At 36.3% G+C, this 18,934-nt stretch overlaps 1 protein-coding gene and 1 long non-coding RNA gene across 2 annotated transcripts; one reads left to right on the top strand and one right to left on the bottom strand.

Moving 5' to 3' along the window:
- Positions 1-324: 324 nt before the first annotated feature.
- On the bottom strand, positions 325-3,566 carry LOC100371193 (homeobox protein Hox-A7). Its single transcript, XM_002730729.2, has 2 exons — positions 3,077-3,566; positions 325-623 (listed from the first exon to the last, which is right to left on the bottom strand). The coding sequence occupies exons 1-2, from the start codon at positions 3,534-3,536 to the stop codon at positions 325-327; spliced, it is 759 nt and encodes a 252-aa protein (XP_002730775.1). The 5' UTR covers positions 3,537-3,566.
- Positions 3,567-4,270: 704 nt separating this feature from the next.
- LOC144350130 (uncharacterized) lies at positions 4,271-18,847 on the top strand. Its single transcript, XR_013420177.1, has 2 exons — positions 4,271-4,377; positions 18,595-18,847. It is a non-coding gene; the product is annotated as an uncharacterized LOC144350130 (long non-coding RNA).
- The last annotated feature ends 87 nt before the right edge of the window (positions 18,848-18,934 follow it).

The raw sequence follows: 18,934 nt of genomic DNA, 5'->3' as shown, positions 1-18,934 counted from the left end.
GTTCTAACTTGTTTTTTAATATTATATACCCTGGCGGCTGCCGTATTCTGAAATCGTTTCATTCCGGTCCCACTTGTTTGGTACTTTAATAAATTTTAAATTAAAAAAAAAAAAGAATCCGAAAGTGTTGTTGCGAAAGATCCATCAGGGGCGGATCCAAGAGATTACTAAGTTCATAAGCTCGATTTAAATAATATTTAAGTTTTTGTTTTGTTTTTACAGCCAACCAAACCGGGTAAATTACAACCCTGGAGCCGCCCTGCAAAGGGGTGAAGCAAAGTAAGCTCTATAGAGGAAAGTGTAAAAAAATACTTTGAAAGAAAACTAAACATCACTAGCATCGCTATCACTTTTATCGTCCCCGTCCATTTTTCTGTAAGTTTCATCGTCGTCAGATGACTTCTCATTCGCACCTTTTTTTCCTTCCTTTTTCATTTTCATCCGTCGATTTTGGAACCATATTTTAATCTGCCGCTCCGTCAAGTTTACCATTTGTGCGATCTCGATGCGCCGTTTACGCGTCAGGTACTGGTTGTAGTGGAATTCTTTCTCGAGTTCCAGAGTCTGGTAGCGCGTATATGTCTGTCTCCCGCGGCGTCGGTCTGTGCCGACAATCTGGGTACCTGGGGAGAAAAAAGAACACCGCAATGAGCACATTTTTTGTTTGCATTTTACAACACTACTCACATTTCAGGCTGAGTACAATATCATTACTTGCCGCAATAATATTGAAATTGACATGGAAGCAGGATGGCCAGAAAATTGGCAACAACGCGAATCCTCCAATTTTGGACATCTTTAGCATTTACCCCGATAGAACCCAATCACAACTGAATGCTAAACATAGTTTATATCAGAAAGGACATGTTTTAAACTGGTTGTCTTTAAGTCTTTTTTTGTTATATTTGTTAGCGAATATGTGGGAGGCGGACTATGTCGGTGTACAGAGCCAACATGTAGCTACATTCAACGTAAATTCGCAAAAAAGGCGGAACATCTAACATATAACGATAGGATGGAGGATCTAACATTGAAGATGAGTTATGATAAAACATTGCATCTTTTAAAAATATATTATTTTACAGTTAAATGCGACAATGTTATTATTTTGTTAATGTCGGCATTTTTGTTTAAGAAAGTTTTCTGACAGGAAGCTTATATGGTATTATAATGTTATTATATTACGTATACGACGACTCTTCAGCAGTTGTTGTTATTTTTAATCTGTGTGCGATGGAGGGCCAAAGACCTCGCAATACACTAAAACGGTATATTCTAGTAGGAGTTGCAGTTCTGGAAGTTTATAATGTCGTGCCAGCCGCATTGTTTTTTTTTTCTTCAGAAGACGTTCGCAAACACAGATGTGGTGAGATTTCAGATCAGCGACCGTAAAAATCGCTGTGTACCATTGATCCAGCGTGTCAGTGATCCAGGGTCGATGCCGAGAACAGTCACGTTGGGAACTAACTCGAAATAAACACGAATACACGCGGTCTTGGCACTCCATTTAATAAGATGCACGTGGGAACTCGTTTGCAACCAACTTTGTTGTAGAATTAAAAAAAAAATCAACTACTGCATTAAATTAAACGAACGCATATAAACATTAAATTGATGACGGCGACATATGTATCCGTAGGATGAAAAGTTTGGACGCAGAGCAACGCGATACAAGAAATGATGAGGAAACCACTTCGTATATTGTATATTCACGCGTAGATATACATTTGGCACACGGACGTGCGTACCTGCGACTTTTTCAAATACAATCTGTTACGTTATTTTTAATCAAATGCAAATGACTGACATTCAACATCTTTATGCTCTACACACAACAAATAATTAACCCAAATATTTACAATTTAAAACCATTAAAATTTAGGCACATAAATAATGTATTTGTTAAAAATATTTGAAAACTAAAAAAAATGCGATTAGGGGAGAGAAAAATATAACCGTTTCCTCCGTCTCTGTATAATATCGAGTGAGTCGGTATGTATTCAGTGTTGTGTTCTATATAGATAATTTAAAATTTAAAAACAAAGTTATTTCAATTAAAAAGTTTAAAATGAAAAACGATGAAATGGTTTTAAAAGATAAAGCTGCACCATAAAACACGATTTTGAGCTATTGAAATTTGCACAATGATAAAAAATGACAGTTTGTTGCAAACTGCAAAAGAATACTTACACGTGTTCTAGCATACCCGCGTTGATCACACGTCACGTCCGTGCCGTCGGAATGACCACATCATCCGAATGTTTTTCATTTTTATTCGGTCGGGGAACACCAAATTTATGTCCTTTTTTTTTCTAAAACCGTCCCATATTCATCAAGGTAATAAAATCTGAATTCTGTTTTTATTGCATCAGCGTTACAAAGTGTAGACAGCTCGTCAATAATAACTGTGTTTTTGATACAGTACTCACTCCTTTCTCGCATTACCACGAAAATCTGACCATGTGTGCGGACAAGTTGAGTTAAATAAAATTAATTTTAAATTTTATAATATGTTTTATACAGTTCGTTTTATGATATTTGAATTTTAAAATTTGTCGACGGCGACTGTTCATATCATCTGACCTGCTTTCAATAAAAAAATACTCGACACCGTAAATTGATTGTAAATTATAACGTGTCATTCGCTCCTAAAAATAATGTCACAACCTAATTTATTATGTGACTTATTTTTTTCACAAAGGTATCTTTCCATTTAGTGATTTTCTAATTAAATATTTCCTGTTGTATCCATACATTGCACCATGCACGCGCAAGACAAATTTGTGTTAATTTCCTAAAATCAGCATAATTTTTTTTAAATAAAAAAAAGTACAGGGTGCCTTTCAAACTTATTTGACTTAATATCTGCAGTTTTGATTTTCAGGTGACGTAACGTCTGCCACGTAATTGTCCATTTCATTAATTTTGCATGAGATAGTATCTTTAAAATTATATGAATATATTTGGATGCAAAATACAAATGCGGTTGGTTCACCTGAGTACGTTGAAAAATTAAGTTTTTGATATTATTTTTTTACAGGGGTTTTCTTTTTAATTCGGGATTCCACATACTTACCTGGGACTTTCATCCAACTGTACACCGGCATTTTCACACTCTGTGGCGAACTGATTGGAGAATCCATTGAGGGCGGTAGACACACTTTCCTAAAATGATGCCCCGTTGCTATGCTGGCTGCCGTAGCATGATAATGTTCTGGGCGTACATCGTAGCCCCTACCGTCCCAGGTGTTCCCCGACACGGTGGTACAGATAGTAGGGTAGTTTGTGACGTCACCATAGCCCATGTGCGAGTAGTTACATGCCTGTACATACCCATGCTGTTGGTAGCTGCTCGCGGTCGTGGTCGGTTGGTAGAGTTGTACAGCCCCATACGTTGTGAACGAGCACGGGGAATTCTTTAAACAGGCGGAGCTATTTTTAACTTTGCATGGTGGAACTGGCTCGAAACCACTCGGAAACCAAGCATCTCCCGGTTGGTATTTAGAAATCAAAGAATTAACGAAGTAAGAAGTCATTTGCTAGGTGATTTAGGGTCGCTTCGGCCGCTTTTATGATTCTCCACTGAAAAGTTTTTACGATTTCGGAGCGGTCGTAAAACCGCTTGAACTTTTATCATGTGATAGCGGCTTGCCTGTGAAGTCAACATCGACCAATCACTGCGGTGCTTAGATCCTTTGAAGTCCCCAACGACCAATCGAAGAAAGGGTTATAAAATTTTATAGCGTGGAACCCGGGACGTTAAATATGATAATAATGGGGGGTTTTATATCTTTCTTTACAGCTGCTGAAAAACTAAACATTTAGTCGAACAAATCACCCACTTCCAGGGCCCCTTTTCCCTCTAGCCCCCCTCTAGCATTGCAATTACCCGTCAGAATGCATATACACGCCGTAAGAAATTTTCCAATTTTGCTCTTCGAAAAAGACAATCGTCTGTTTAAAAACATTCCATCGCGACCTAAAAATTCCCTGTTTTTATGGCCCAATTCAACAACCCTGGTATGTTTAAGGAATTCAACGGTTCTTGTATACAGTTATATATTTTAATGGCCGACTTTTAGACACAAACTAATCTCTTTATATGTTCACCCCCTTAAATAAGACGGGGTTGAAGGCGATGAGACCCTGGCAGCTAGAGTGAACAAATAACAACTACGTAAATCGGCAACTTCAGAAGTTTTACGAGATTATTATGTTTTCCCGTACTTTAGACACTTTTCTTATATTAGTAGTATCTAGGCAGCTATGCCGTCCTTGCGTCATATGTACCCCGTCCTGGTTGCAAGCGATGTTCGCATTTCCCCGGATATAGGCCGTCACCCCCCTAGCGTCGTCAGTGGACAGACGATCAAACCGGTAGGAATCTACTACGTTTCACTTGATTAGCCAGCGCAAACACCTTGCTGAGAGTATTTTTTGTTGTTTAAATCATTATACAATTGTTCTCGAAATTACGTAAATATGAACGTAATTGCTCGTGTGTAACAGGTGTGGAGCTCGATGTCAAAACACGGCTTGTTGTCCTCGTGAAATTTGTTCGCATTGGGTCGTTTGGCGGGAACTGAACGCAGACGACAATTTGTGCTAGCAGTCGAGAAATTACTGTCAGTAGTATTTTTTTTTTTGAGGTTAGAGTACTCGCTTCTTGGTGTGAGGTCCGATACAAGAGGCATAAATAAGACAACATAGTCCCCAGTATCGCTATAGTAGTCTGTTTACACAGTGTTTATGTGTTACCGCCGTGTTGTGGGTTTTGTCTGCAGGCTGTTTAGATTTCGTCACCAACCGACAATTTTTTCTTTGGATCATCCTCTGCTAGGGTACCAAACAGTGCATTAAAAGAACAAATTAGCGTTTTAAAACCAATGTCACGTTTAATATCTCCTGCGCAGTGAGAAAATGTCTTGCTATTATTATTTTTTTTGAGTCTTGTTGTTTTGTTTTGTAATGCAGCGACCTTGTGCGATGTGTTATTGGGTCACCTCGTCGCCAGTTGCCATTTTTTTTTATTCGAACAAGGCCTTTTATCAGACCGTTCGCATTTTGCCAGAGAACTGGCGAAAACGACACTTAGATGCGAAGTTCACTGAACCCCAGCGAGGCAGTTTTCATTTAAACGTACAGACTGTGATTAAACCGTCACAATGCAACTAAAAAATCAAAATTCGTTGTTTTCGGAAACAAGACTGTGGGTCTGTACATATATCTATGTTTTCAACTGTGGAAAGTTGTATTAAGCGATATCTGAATGGAAATTTCGTTCAAGGGCCGTTACGTTTTTTTATTTCTTTCACTACTGCGGGATTGTGTTTTTTTTTCAATGTCGCGAACGATTGACGTGGTCTGACGGCTTCTCTCGGTAAACAGACTCATTCATTTCGCCCTGATAGTCTGCCACGCTGATACTTTAAAATCGTAACGTGTTTGTTTTTTTCAGAACGAAATGTTTTACAACAAACAACACTACAATTAGCGGCGAGTCGTTACACAGAAACCACGAGGGTTCTTTTCAACTTTTTTTTTTCAACATCCAGAAAATGGAATATAATTAATAATATACACTTCAAAAGTGAGATTATCGCCAGCGATAATATGCAAATTAAACTGGTACAGAAATGTAGATATTTATTTTCGGTTTCCAGCATCGAGTCACCGCACACTAACACTCGTATCCATGCTGAAGGTGGGAACGTTGGGAACGAAACTCGGCGTAGTGATCTGGATGAGCATATAGAATGCGAACATTAAATTCCGCAGACACATACGATGTGTTTAACATATAATCCGCCAATAAGAAAAATACTCCTCACTAAGATATTTTACTTAAAGTATGAAAGGAACAATACTTATAATAATAAACTCTCTGTTAACTAAAAGCACAGTCTCTATGTTCGCATTGAATTCGAATCTCCTCGTATGGTGTCCATATCATATTTTTTTTCTTAAAAGAAGCTCCAAAATGAGGTCACATGACCCAAATGCTATAAATTTCGTATGTCCAAGTAAGTTTTCATTTGACGTAGACTGATCCAAAAACAGACGTGGTTCGCAATTAATAACATATTTATGTATATGTATTATGTTTTCACATATCCCCTATTATGTTTAGATCCATTAGACTAATAATATGTATGTATATTTTTTGTATAATTTTTGCTTCAATTGTATATTTAGTTGTGTCTAATGTGGAGTGTGGCAGCACAGCACCATTTATTTCTTCAATTTGTTAAAATCGTTGTCGTCGCTGTTGTTGTTTCTGCGTCAACCAGACAAATAGTCACTCACAAACCGTAAGGTCGCTCCAAAGGCGCATAAGCCAGTGTACAAATGAGCTTTTTTAAAAAAAAAAAAACAGAATTTTTTTAAAGTTGTTTTTTTCAAATTCATGGATTGAACAAAATCTGGTTTTGTTAATTTTTTCTATATTAAAAAAAAAGTATAAACAAATAAAAAACAGTGACGCGTACAGCAGAGGCGCACAGCCAACAGAAACATGTCAATTGTTTGGTGGGTGCTGACACCCTGTGTATTCTGATTACGTCACTTCAGTTGATCACAATGTGTTACGTAAGTCAACTAAATACAATCTACTAATTGTAATTACAATAAAATATACGTAATGTTTGACGGAAAAAGTCAGAGTTGTAATTAAACAGCCTAGGCCACTTCAGTGGGGGACACAAATGACAATTGCCTTGAAACCAACAACAAATCCATACTGGGATAGTTTTATTAGTTTATTTTTTGTCGGGGCTGATACTTATATGTGTACGTTCATGTAATTCAGTCTCGAATGAAATAAAAGCGCATAGTTGTCAATATTATTATTGTCATATATTATAATTCCTACATCTCTACGTGGGTTACAATGCAAGGGAAACATTATACACAATTATTTAAATAATTTGTAAATGGAATTTTTAGTTGTTTGCTCAGTGATAAATTTCAGAACCCATAATTATTTTTACGGGATTGCATACATTCCGTCACAAAATCTCCCTTTAATTAATTCAGCCCGAAATAAAATTGTAACTTGTTTGAGATAATGTTAATGTTTTCATCGTTTGGTTGATAATATCGATATATATGTATTCGTCTTTCTGTGCACTGGGTCTAAAAAAACACAATAACATTTATTTATTTAAATGCTAGTAAATAGATACTGCAATTTTAATTTGAAAGCGCAATCCAAACACATACAAACTTTTTTAAACGGTAGATGGGCAGTTTGAATTTGAGGAAACATGTATATTTCTGTACAGATGAATTAGACTGTAATCTGCCGGTGAATGGTCACCAGGCAAACTAGTGTTAAAGTACAGGAGATAGTTTTTTTTTTACCCGGCAGTGTGGCATTTTGATTAGCAGCACTGTATCAATCAGTATATTAATCAAATGCAATATCTTTATTTGATTATCTGAAATCTGCATAACATATGTAAATCACGTCCGCATCAGATCAATCCTAAATCCTGGGATAATTTTTTTTTTAGATTTCATATACTAGGAATATCAGATGAGAAAATGTTTCGAATCGAATTCTAATTAATACTCAGCTTCCAAACCATGTCCATTTCTGTGTATAAGTTTAAGACTAGAGAAAATTTAGAAATTACTGCGGTTACTTGCATACACAACTACTGACAGGCAAAATTATGACTTTATACAAATGTTGGGAGCCCGACACTGACAAGAGTACTATATCGTCATAGTTCTCAAAACAACTTCACAGCCCGTCGTGTTGTAAGTCAGGTCACCATTGCGAAGGAATTACAAGTGTACCTAAACTCGTTTTTTTATCGAGCAGTCGCCCTCAACATTCGGCTCACTTAGCTTCTCTTGGAACTTGAAGACAGCGAATGAGTTTAAAAGAATAAGAAAATTCGTGTGTATGTTTTTAAAAAAATGTGTGAAATACCGAGCCACGTGGGCATGTTCGCGTACCTTACTTGGATCGTGCGGGGTTTATGTGTCTGTAATGTACAACCTTTGCTTAAATCAGGCTGTATACCCACCACTACGTGAATGCCAATACTAACTGTATGGTCACACAATTATTTTGAATTAGATCTATTTTAGTTGTTAATTTTTAGAACACTTCGATACTGCACACACACACGGTGGCGTAAAGACTAGACTCGAATTGTTTATTCACTGTTATAAACGAAATCGAGTACAGTTGTTGATTTCTAAGAGACTTTCTAAGTCGCGCACATATTTAGTGGCTTCGGCGTGAGTTGTTCAAAATTGTTATTCAAACAAAAACCTAATTTATTTTTGAAATTAAATTTTAAATAAATTTTTAAAACCGAACTTCCGTTAAAATTGTAACAGGGATTTTTTATATCATTTTTTTTTAGTCGGAAGGAGCTCAAAAACGAGCTGTGATTAGTTTCCGCCAAGCCCGTCAATCCCACCACGGTATGTACACACAGGACATATGTATGCTTTAATACAAACACACCCAGAATAGCCGTGCCACCAACGAACACATCCTCGTAAACTATTTTCTGCTTTTTGTATTCGGGTAGTTTAGGTTTGGGGTTTGTTTAAGAAAATTTAAGATATATCACCGTGACGAATGTTGAAAAGAGACGAAATGTCGTGCATTTCCATAAATCGTTTACTTATCCTTCAAAATAGTATTCTTCAATAATACCGACAAAAAACAAATCACATATAAATAATTTTACATCGTAATTTACTTAGATATTTCACGCAATCAGTGATGAAGTACATTATTGGTGTTACGTTGTTTTAATAATCCAAATTTCAACAGTATTATGTAAAACTGAGACAAAAAACTACACTTGTCATCGGATGACAAGCAGTTGCACAACATATAAAACTACAAGTAATATTACTATGACGATGGATGTATATCTAAAATTACGATCTTGTTTTGTTTTTTTAATTTTGTGTTATTTTGTACTTTTGAAGCGCGTCTTCTTCGGTGTTACGAGAAATACGACGATTATGTGGTGGTGGTGGTGGCGTTAGCACGCTACAGGTTACAGATCCACATGGCGACGCCACGCGGCTGGGAAAAAACGAATATCAAGGCATTACGCGGATTTGGATAACATTATTAAGCTTAAAATAAAATACCAATATTATCGAGCGAATATGTGTGAGCGTCAAATGGCCAGTTGTTGATTTGACGCCGCAACACCGGTTATTTCACGGCACCGCTATGCAGTTCTATGACTCTTGGAGTATAGTGTTGAAATGCCCGGTATCACACATAGTCATTTTTTGCCGTGTAAATAAACATCCGTGGTTTTACAGAATATCGAAATTTGGAGATATTCTAATAAATTGCTGTAGTAGAAGATTAGCTTCAAGAAGACCGTTAAGTATTGTTGTTGTTGTTGTTGTTGTTGTTGTTGTTGTTGTTGTTGTTGATGTTGTTGAGTTTCGATAGCCACAGCTCGTCAGTCTTTGTAATATGGGGAAAAAAAACACTACAGAGCTCGCAAGTCACGCTGGCAACGACACACCAAAATTATTATGATGTAACGTAAAAATATAGCGCTATAGAGAGGGTTTTATAGAATTAGCAAATGTAGACAAAACTTGCCGAATGCTGTTGTTGTTTATATTATTATTATTATTATTGTTATTATCATTTTATTGTTGGTTGTTCTTGTTTCGATTCTGACAAACGGTTACGTAACGCGAGCTCTGAGTATGTTTCTACCGTAACACTAATATTATCGAAGTCAAATTCCGTACTTTTTGTCCACGTTATATAGGTGAGGATTTGTCAAATTAAGAAAAAATATACTAATACCTAACATGTAGATGCAAAGATTACAAAATTGTGTGGTATTGATCCCGAAATGTCTTCGCCTCTATACGCTTCCACGGTCACGGTGCGGGGCGCCCCACTGTAAATTGGTGTCCGGGATCTACACGTTCAGCCGGCTGACCCTCATAATGAGTAATTGCCGAATAGCTCCGTAGTACATGAAGCCCACTGTTTTTTTTACAAAACTTACTTCATTACTGTAAAGTCGTGGTATTATCTCCCCCGTTTTGTTCAACACATTTTTGCAGGAGCCAGTATACTGTTGTATCAAATATGAAACCAGAACCTAGGAGTTGGAAGTGCAATCTAATCGCAAGCTGACCGATTGTGAAATGACGAATAAACAAACTTAGTCAACTTTCTAATATTGCCTGTAGCTATGTAAATTTTGTGAAAATACTACTACTATTTGATTTTTTTTTTCAATTTGTTAATTTAAAAATGCGTATAATAGTTGACTTTAACTGTAAAATAGTCCTATTTTTAAAGTTTGTACAGTACTCTAACATTCCTATTCATCGAGACCTTTTTTCTGACAATTATAGTGAGAAAGTCTCGCGATAAATTCTATTTCAAAATTGTTAAAAATGAAAATGAAAACACTGCTTACTACACACAGTTCACTAGTATATCTCGCCAGTTTCCGATACCAGTGATTTGTTGCATGAGACCCATGATCGGTCTAAATTCGATTTCAAGCTACCTTGTTTGAATATAACAACAAATATACCCCAACCCCGGGTGATTGTGGCGTACACTCAACGAGGAGTCAGATCCACGGAGATTCACGGCATTGGTGGGACATCGGATGACGCTACACAGGTACCTGTGTTCGACGGGGCTTGTTTGACGCGGAGACTTAGAATCAAACTACGGTCACGTAGCCCTGAACGTGCAATACGGTTAATTGTCGCAAATGCGCTCTGTCGAATGCGGCCGCAACTATTGTCTGGAATTTAGGTGACAGTATTTTATTCTCGGCGGCGGACTGACGGATTCGGCGACAGTCTGTGTGGCTTTCACGCACCGAGGAAGACGTGGCAAAACACGTGGGCGAAACACGAATAGACAGATAACTAACTTTACTCTGAGGTAGAATTGTTTATTCAAAATATGGGACCATATGCTTATTTGTATTGTTCGGGAATGCTGTGGTCAGAAATGAACGTGATTTCATTGTATTGTTTGGTTGTACACCTGAATGTCCCGCGGTCGAGAATAAAATAGAATCTCGCCGGTTTCGACAGCGCCGTGGGTGCCAAATGGACATAGTAACCTCGACCGACTTCCCTCGATATATTATTACGTTTCAGTCTGGAAGGCACTCCATTTGTGCATATTAACCATGAATTGTTAATTTTAATGACCAAACCACTTATCGACAAGCCCTGATCCTTGGCGCTGACCTACTTCGATAATATTACGAGAAAACGTCGTGTTCAATTCCAAACATCAAAACATACTAGTAGTCATAGCCGGTGTGCGCATGCGCAATCCTAGCTATACAACATAAACACACGATACTCGTAATACGTTTGAATTAATGAAAATGGAATTAAACAAAAGAATGGACATCGATATGAATTCACGATGGGAGAATAATCGTTATGTCCGTGTATCATCGATATCATCGCTACAATCAGTGGTCCCACGTCACGTGTCCATTCTTCCATAAAATGCATGACGTCAGAATGCGTACATAAAATTTGGATATTTATTACAAATAATTCGATGTTTGGAATATAGTCATCAGATTAATAGAGAATTTAATGAACTGAAAAATAAACGAAACTGATGGCGGAGATAAAAAACCTATATTTCAGACAATGTTTGTATTTCACTATCAGCGCATACCCATATTTGCTCGTGTATACCCATATTTGGCTCTTGTATACCCATATTTGGCTCGTGTATACCCATATTTGGCTCACGTATACCAATATGTGATTCGTGTAGACCCATATTTGGCTCGTGCATACCCATATTCGGCTCGTGTATACCAACATTTGGTTCATGTATAACCATATTTGGCTCGCGTATACCCATATTTGGTTCATGTATACCCAATGTGATTCGTGTAGACCCATATTTGGCTCGTGCATACCCATATTCGGCTCGTGTATACCAATATTTGGTTCATGTATACCCATATTTGGCTCGTGTATACCCATATTTGGCTCGCGTATACCCATATTTGGTTCATGTATACCCAATGTGATTCGTGTAGACCCATATTTGGCTCGTGCATACCCATATTCGGCTCGTGTATACCAATATTTGGTTCATGTATACCCATAATTGGCTCGTGTATACCCATATTTGGCTCGCGTATACCCATATTTGGTTCATGTATACCCATATTTAGCTCGTGTATACCCATGTTTGCCTCGTGTATACCCATATTTGGCTTGCGTATGCCCATATTTGGTTCGTGTAGACCCATATTTGGCTCATGCATACCCATATTCGGCTCGTGTATACCAATACTTGGTCCATGTATACCCATAATTGACTCGTGTATACCCATATTTGGCTCGCGTATACCCATATTCGGCTCGTGTATACACATAGCGCTCGTATATACCAATAGTCGGCTCATTTATACCCATATTCTGCTCGTGTATACCCATATTTGGCTCGTGTATACCCACATTTGGCTCGTGTATACCCATAGTCGGCTCGTGTACACCCACATTTTGCTACTAGCTGTGAGGATGAATGAACAAAATGGAATATCCCATGACGTACTCGGACAACCCACATAACACTTAAAAACATCGCTGTAATATTTGACATAACCAACATTTTTTTTACCAGAAACTGAATAACTAATATTTCATTGTTTGAAGTAAACAGAGTGAAAGTAATTTATATCCCATGGCAAGATGAAGAAAGGGGAGTGTAATCTTTGAAAAAAACGGCACTGATGCAGTCACAAATGTGTCCCAAATATACTAGTTTAAATTACCTACAAAACCTGGAAAAGTTTGTTTTTATCAAAATTTTAGTAAAAAAAAATAAAAAAAGCGTATGTTTCATAATAGTTTTGAAATAACATAACAAATAAAAACCGCACACAAGCGTGGTCGATTTTGGCAAACAAGAACAAGAACACGTTTAATGTGTTTTTAAATGGGGACTGTTTTATAATGATTCTGGGAGGAATGGGGGCTAAAATCTGATACACTCTGCTACCATAACATCGATAAAACTTCACAAAAACTCGACGAAATTTGTTTACAACGATTCCAACGTCAGCGTCAACTTTTGTTCTTTCTCACAAAACAAATTTGCATAAATTTGCTATATTTTTTTTAAAAACCATGAAAAAAATTAGACTACTAGTAATTACAAAATGAAAATTATACTATTTTTAGGGCCAATGTGAATAGTTATGTTGCGTGTTTGGTGACATATTGTACATTAAAAAAATTAAATCAATAATAATAAAAAAGGAACAAAAACAACAAAACAGAGCAGTAAATATTATCCACCATACCGATGTCTAGACTTCATATATCATGGTTTGCGTTATACCATTTTACAAAAGGGGTGGTTGTGGTCAACAAGTAGATTTTGAAATGGACCATCAAATAAACTCCTAAAAATTATTGGCTTTGTTTAAAATTATAACCAAAACGTTATCGAGCATTTCTCAAATTATTCAAAGATTTACAGCATGGCGATATTAGAGGTCTTTGTTTCCATGGAAAACATTTTTGGTGCAAGCTGTAAGAACATTTCATCATTCAAAAGACTCCAGGGTTCGCAAATACTTGTTCATACTTATTGTGTTGCATTATGCTGTATTCTTTGACCTCCTTAATGTGGCTGGCAATAAATCAGGATAAAATGATAAAGATGACTTGACCATATTTAAAATATTACAAAACAGTACATTGTGTTGTCAGTCCAGAGCATCTAACAATATGTTGTGTGGAACCAAATTATATTTTGAAGAGACTTTTATGTCAAAAAAATGTAATACTTCATGGTTAAAGCGCGATAGTCAATGAAAATAAATTTCATGTAAATAAACAATGTATTTTACACGCGTTGTATACGTCGCTATGAGTCCCATATCGAACAGGACGCGGCGCGACGACTGCGGCCCTTTAACCTATTTCTAAAACCCATAATCGAGAAGAAGAAAAAAATTACAAGAAAATACAAAATACACGCAGTTACGTAATATATAAATATTTTTGTATATGACACATGAAAGAAAAACAATGATCAAAGTATTTTTAAATTTTAAAACATTGTTGATCATTTCTGTAAGTTGGTAACCCCCATTTTCACATAGCATAAGTTTAGTGACCCCCTACTTTGTTCACGTCATTATTCTTTTATCAAATCACAGTAAAGCATGATGGCACTTTGACAAGCTATACTTTTGTTTGATAGGTTTTTCTTTAACTTACTTTTTTTTGATTGTTGATTTTTGTTATGTTTTATATTTTTACTTATAGTTTACGATTTAAATATTTTCGCTTGGAATTAATTTTCGCTATTTTCGCTGAAGGAATGATTCAATGAAAATAAAATCTAACTAATATGTATTTTAAATTCAACTCTTCAAAAATCAGTGAAAATAAAATCCACACAAAACACTCAAAATTTGTTTTCATCGAAAATTAATTCCAACTAAAATAAAGTATTTTACAGTAAATGAATATTCAAAATGTTCTACAGCGTTGGTAGTGCTAGCCAATCATAAAGCTTGTTTTATAAAGTGTTTACATTCCGAATAAGTTAAAGCGGGGGAGTCGTCACCTGCGCATGCTTCAGATGGCCATAGCGTCACGGTGTCATTGTTTACAAACTACAAGCGTCTAACCATGAGCCTTTGCGTTTTAGCATGTGTTGTTATCGTCGCTTGGGACTCAATTCCCGCGCGTGCGCAGGTGACGACCCTCCCGCTTTAATTTGTGTGACTAATACGTCTACTGAACTAAACTTGGCAACCGAATTCAACATGGCCACGGACCATGACCACTGAGCCAATCATGGCCACTGAAACATTGAAACAGAACAACACACACCCGGCCCTAATACAGTACTCTTATGGATGGTGAAAATAAGAAAAGAATGCGAATCCGATAAGGACTGATAAAAATTACCCCAAGCAAATTTAGAAACAAAAAAAAACTAATTAAATCGATAAAATTAAAAAAACAAAACACTGACATACACATCTATTAATCTATTTTCAATAGATGTATAGGGATTTCAACAAAGTACCATGAACATAGAAAAAAACAATATACATAGAACCGAGTACATTACGCACACATTGGTCAATGTGTAATTCATTACACGAGAGAAATATGAACAGTCTTGAAGCATTCACAACAATTAATGTCCAAAAGAATGATATATGGACCTCGAGGCTAATAGCATTTTTTCCAAAATTGCTGGCGTTTGATTGTTAACTATTTTAAGAAATATTATTTTTAAATACAATATTAAATTTTTTTTTTGTTGACGAAAAATTCGACAGAGTTAGTGTCAGCGTTATTACGTGTTCAATTTCCGAAATCAAATATAAAGCGACGAGGCTAAATTCTAGAACTAAAAAACATATTTTTTTTTAAATAAATAATATAATTAAAATTGTTGTTGAAATCAGGCTTTCAATTTCTGTTCATGGAAATTTGTTTTCACATTTCTTAGACAAATCTGACAAAACGTGCACAAATATAATTATAATTATCATTGAAATGAGGCTTTCAATTTTTGTTCATGGAAATATTTTTTTCACTTTTTTTTTAGACAAATCTGACAAAACGTGCACAAATATAATTCAAATTGTCATTGAAATGAGGGTATAAATTTTTGTTCATGGAATTTTTTTTAGACAAATCTGACAAAACGTTCAAAAAGGTGAAACACGTATGTTATCTGACGTGCGCTTTTACCAAACTCATGCTTATTTTTTTTCTGGTCCCAATGTTATTGCTACATAACGCGGCAGTCACACTATTTATAGCTACACTGGAGCATCGGTCATAAGTTCAGATAAGTAAATACGTTTGACCTTTTGACCTTTTTTTACAACCTGTTTGTTTGTTCGTGATATATTCCCCCCTGAATCGAACAATCATTTACGCCGGCCATAGCCTCTCATTGTCGTCAGTATCACTGAATTCCTCATTGAATGTTTCCGTTTTTGCAAAAGATCGGTATATGTAAAAAAACACAAAATACAATGAATTTTAAATATTTTCCCAGAACCACTCTACTGATTTTTTTTTGGATTTAATTTAGATACTATATTAAAGAAGGTAATGACCTATTTTGAAAAAAAAAATGAAAAATTTTAACAGAAACAATTACAACAATATTTTTTTTTAAATGGTATATTTACTACTGGGAAAAATCTAAGTACAATTTACAATTATTTTCTCACCGTCGATAGGCTAATTTTAGTTGTATTATACAATCTGACTCGCTATTGTTTTAGTTTCCAGTTTACACAATGACATCCCAGCCAAGTATATATATATATATCATTATTCTCTTATCTTGTGTCGTCTTTGAAGGGCTGTGCAACATTTGTGATAAACATTGGTTTTCTCATAATCCAATGCGCTCTTCTAATGAAAATCACAAGTATGAGGTTTAACCTGGGCGTAACTTGCACTAATTACCGCCGGTGATTTCTTCGATACCTTCCAATAACCTAAAAAATACCTACGTAAAGCTTGGAACGTCTCAGTTTGTACTCGTTGATCTGCGCAACAGCCAAAGTCGCCATCTTTGTTGATATGAGACCCAGATATCTCGCGCATGCGTGGCGCGATGACTCCTGCCCTTTAAGTTCTGCCATGATCCTGGTCCGGTTGTTGCCACAACCCTTGTCGCGAATAACATGTTCTTAAGGCAGTTTGAGCAAGAGTATAAATTTTGCACTACTGCGCCTGTTATAAAAAATAACCTCTCATTGTATAAAATGGTAAACTATTATCACCATGGAAACTCAATTCAATTCTTTGAAATGTTTGATTTCTTATCAATAATAATAGTAATATACGACTTTTTCATCCCATATCAATAATTTTGAGATATAAATAAATAATGTCACCATAAAAACCAGCGTAAGTATGATAATTTTAACAAACTTTCTTTTTATTTTGGTTTCTTGTATCTCAACAAATTATCCAGTGAATCCGATTTTGTTTTTATTTTTAATTTCGCTTTAATTTGGTTTTTGAATTGTGTTTGTATCACGTCTGAGTAATGCTCTGTCAACTTCGGTGTTTAGTTCAGTGGCCATATTTGTCAACGGACATGTTCTGTTCCAATGTTTCAGTGGCCATGATTGGCTCAGTGGTCATGGTCCGCGGCCATGTTGAATTCGGTTGCCAAGTTTAGTTCAGTAGACGTATTAGTCACACAAATTAAAGCGGGAGGGTCGTCACCTGCACATGCGCGGGAATTGAGTCCCATGCGACGATAACAACACATGCTAAAACGCAAAGGCTCGTGGGTAGACGCTTTTTTGTAAACAGTGACACGCTATGGCCATCTGACGCATGCGCAGGTGACGACTCCCCCCCCCCACTTTAAGTTCGGTGAAAATGTTTGGTTTAGTGGTCGTGTTTGATTCAGTTGTGATGTTTGGTTTCGTGGTCATGTTTGGTTCAGTTGTGATGTTTGGTATCAGGTATTGAAAAGTTGAATCAAACCATCAAGATGATACACGAATGTAATATAATCGGCGATTATCGTTGATCTCTCGGTTTATTTCGGAGCAAGGGTGGTCTAAAATGTAATTATATAATTTATCGTTTTATAATCACTATTTTATGATTGCCAGTCACTACACCGCAATAACTTTCCTTCTGTATTTGTCGTTTTAACTTCTTGGTCGAGAGGCAGTTCTGTCTGCGTAACGATGCATGCCGAGGAATTGTTTGTGTGTCGGGAATCGCATATGCGCATGCGTCAGTCATTCTAAAAAATACGCTTCGACAACGCATTCATAGATTTCATTCGGTGTTAGATTATAAAACGTTACTTTTTAACAAGAATAGTGAATGAAAAAACGGTCCCCTCCGCTTGGCTAACCAACCATCGTGGAGCCACAGTGGTGGTGATATAATGGCATATTATCTTATTTTTCTTTTAATAAGTTTTTCTATTTCCGTCACAGGTTCACTGATTACACGATCGCTCATGTAGCCAAATCTCCCCTTTCCTCGTATTCACATTGTCGCTATAGCAACAAGGGAACTAATTAAAATGATATTGTATCTACTTGCCATATTGATGATAATTACGCGCGCGGAAAAAATCATCGGCGTGCTTAATGAGCCGTGTCACGTGGAATACGATTAATAGAAATAGTAAGGAATTTGACAGGGTTTAAATCCGTCAGATTCAACAGTCGATGGACGAGAATCATCCACGGACATTATCTCCTCGCTCTCTTCTTCTCCGTGCACAATACATCAATCCGTCTGCAACGACTCTGACTGCTACACATAAAGAATGTAGTGACATTCCCGGTAACAACCCCCCCCCCCACACACACACTCACACATCTCCGCCACCAATCAACTTTGATTCCAGGAATTGAAAGTGACGTCATTTCTGTTCTCACTAAACACTTCATATAAATATATAAGTTATATTTTTTTCAGGATAGTGGAATTGACAAAATTTTTTGTTAATAGTTGTTATGCTCTCCTAATACAGAAACAATGTTACTAATTTGCATTTAATTAATATTCATGTATTTTTTTATGTTTTCACAGGTACTCCACAGGACGGGTTCGCCGCCATTTTGATAATAAGACGATACAACTGGGTAGATAAGAACAACGTTTTTTTGCCGAATTCCAGAGACTATATACGCGAATCATATATAACCTTCATTTTATGTATTATTGAGACACATTACTGATACTACGCATGGATGGAAACTTCACTAAAAAATGTAAAAATTTACAATTTCGCAACAGGTTGTATATGAAAATGTTGTGACAAATAAAATAATGTACAGTATAATGTTTACAGCTACATATGAATTTTTTCATCAATTGTATCGAACGAAATTTTGAGATATGACGGATTTTTCGTCCAAAAATCGCCATT

The sequence above is a fragment of the Saccoglossus kowalevskii genome, chromosome 20, assembly GCF_978046115.1.
Source record: "Saccoglossus kowalevskii chromosome 20, keSacKowa6.1, whole genome shotgun sequence".
Classification (NCBI taxonomy): domain Eukaryota; kingdom Metazoa; phylum Hemichordata; class Enteropneusta; family Harrimaniidae; genus Saccoglossus; species Saccoglossus kowalevskii.
Note: the sequence above shows the minus strand (reverse complement) of the source record. Positions and strands in the feature narration are given on the sequence as shown.

Coding starts and splice junctions, on each gene's coding strand:
- LOC100371193 (XM_002730729.2), bottom strand. CDS start 3,536: ATGACTTCTTACTTCGTTAATTCTTTGATTTCTAAATACCAACCGGGA. Junction 624..3,076: donor CAGTTGGATGAAAGTCCCAG/GTAAGTATGTGG, acceptor TTTTCTCCCCAG/GTACCCAGATTGTCGGCACA.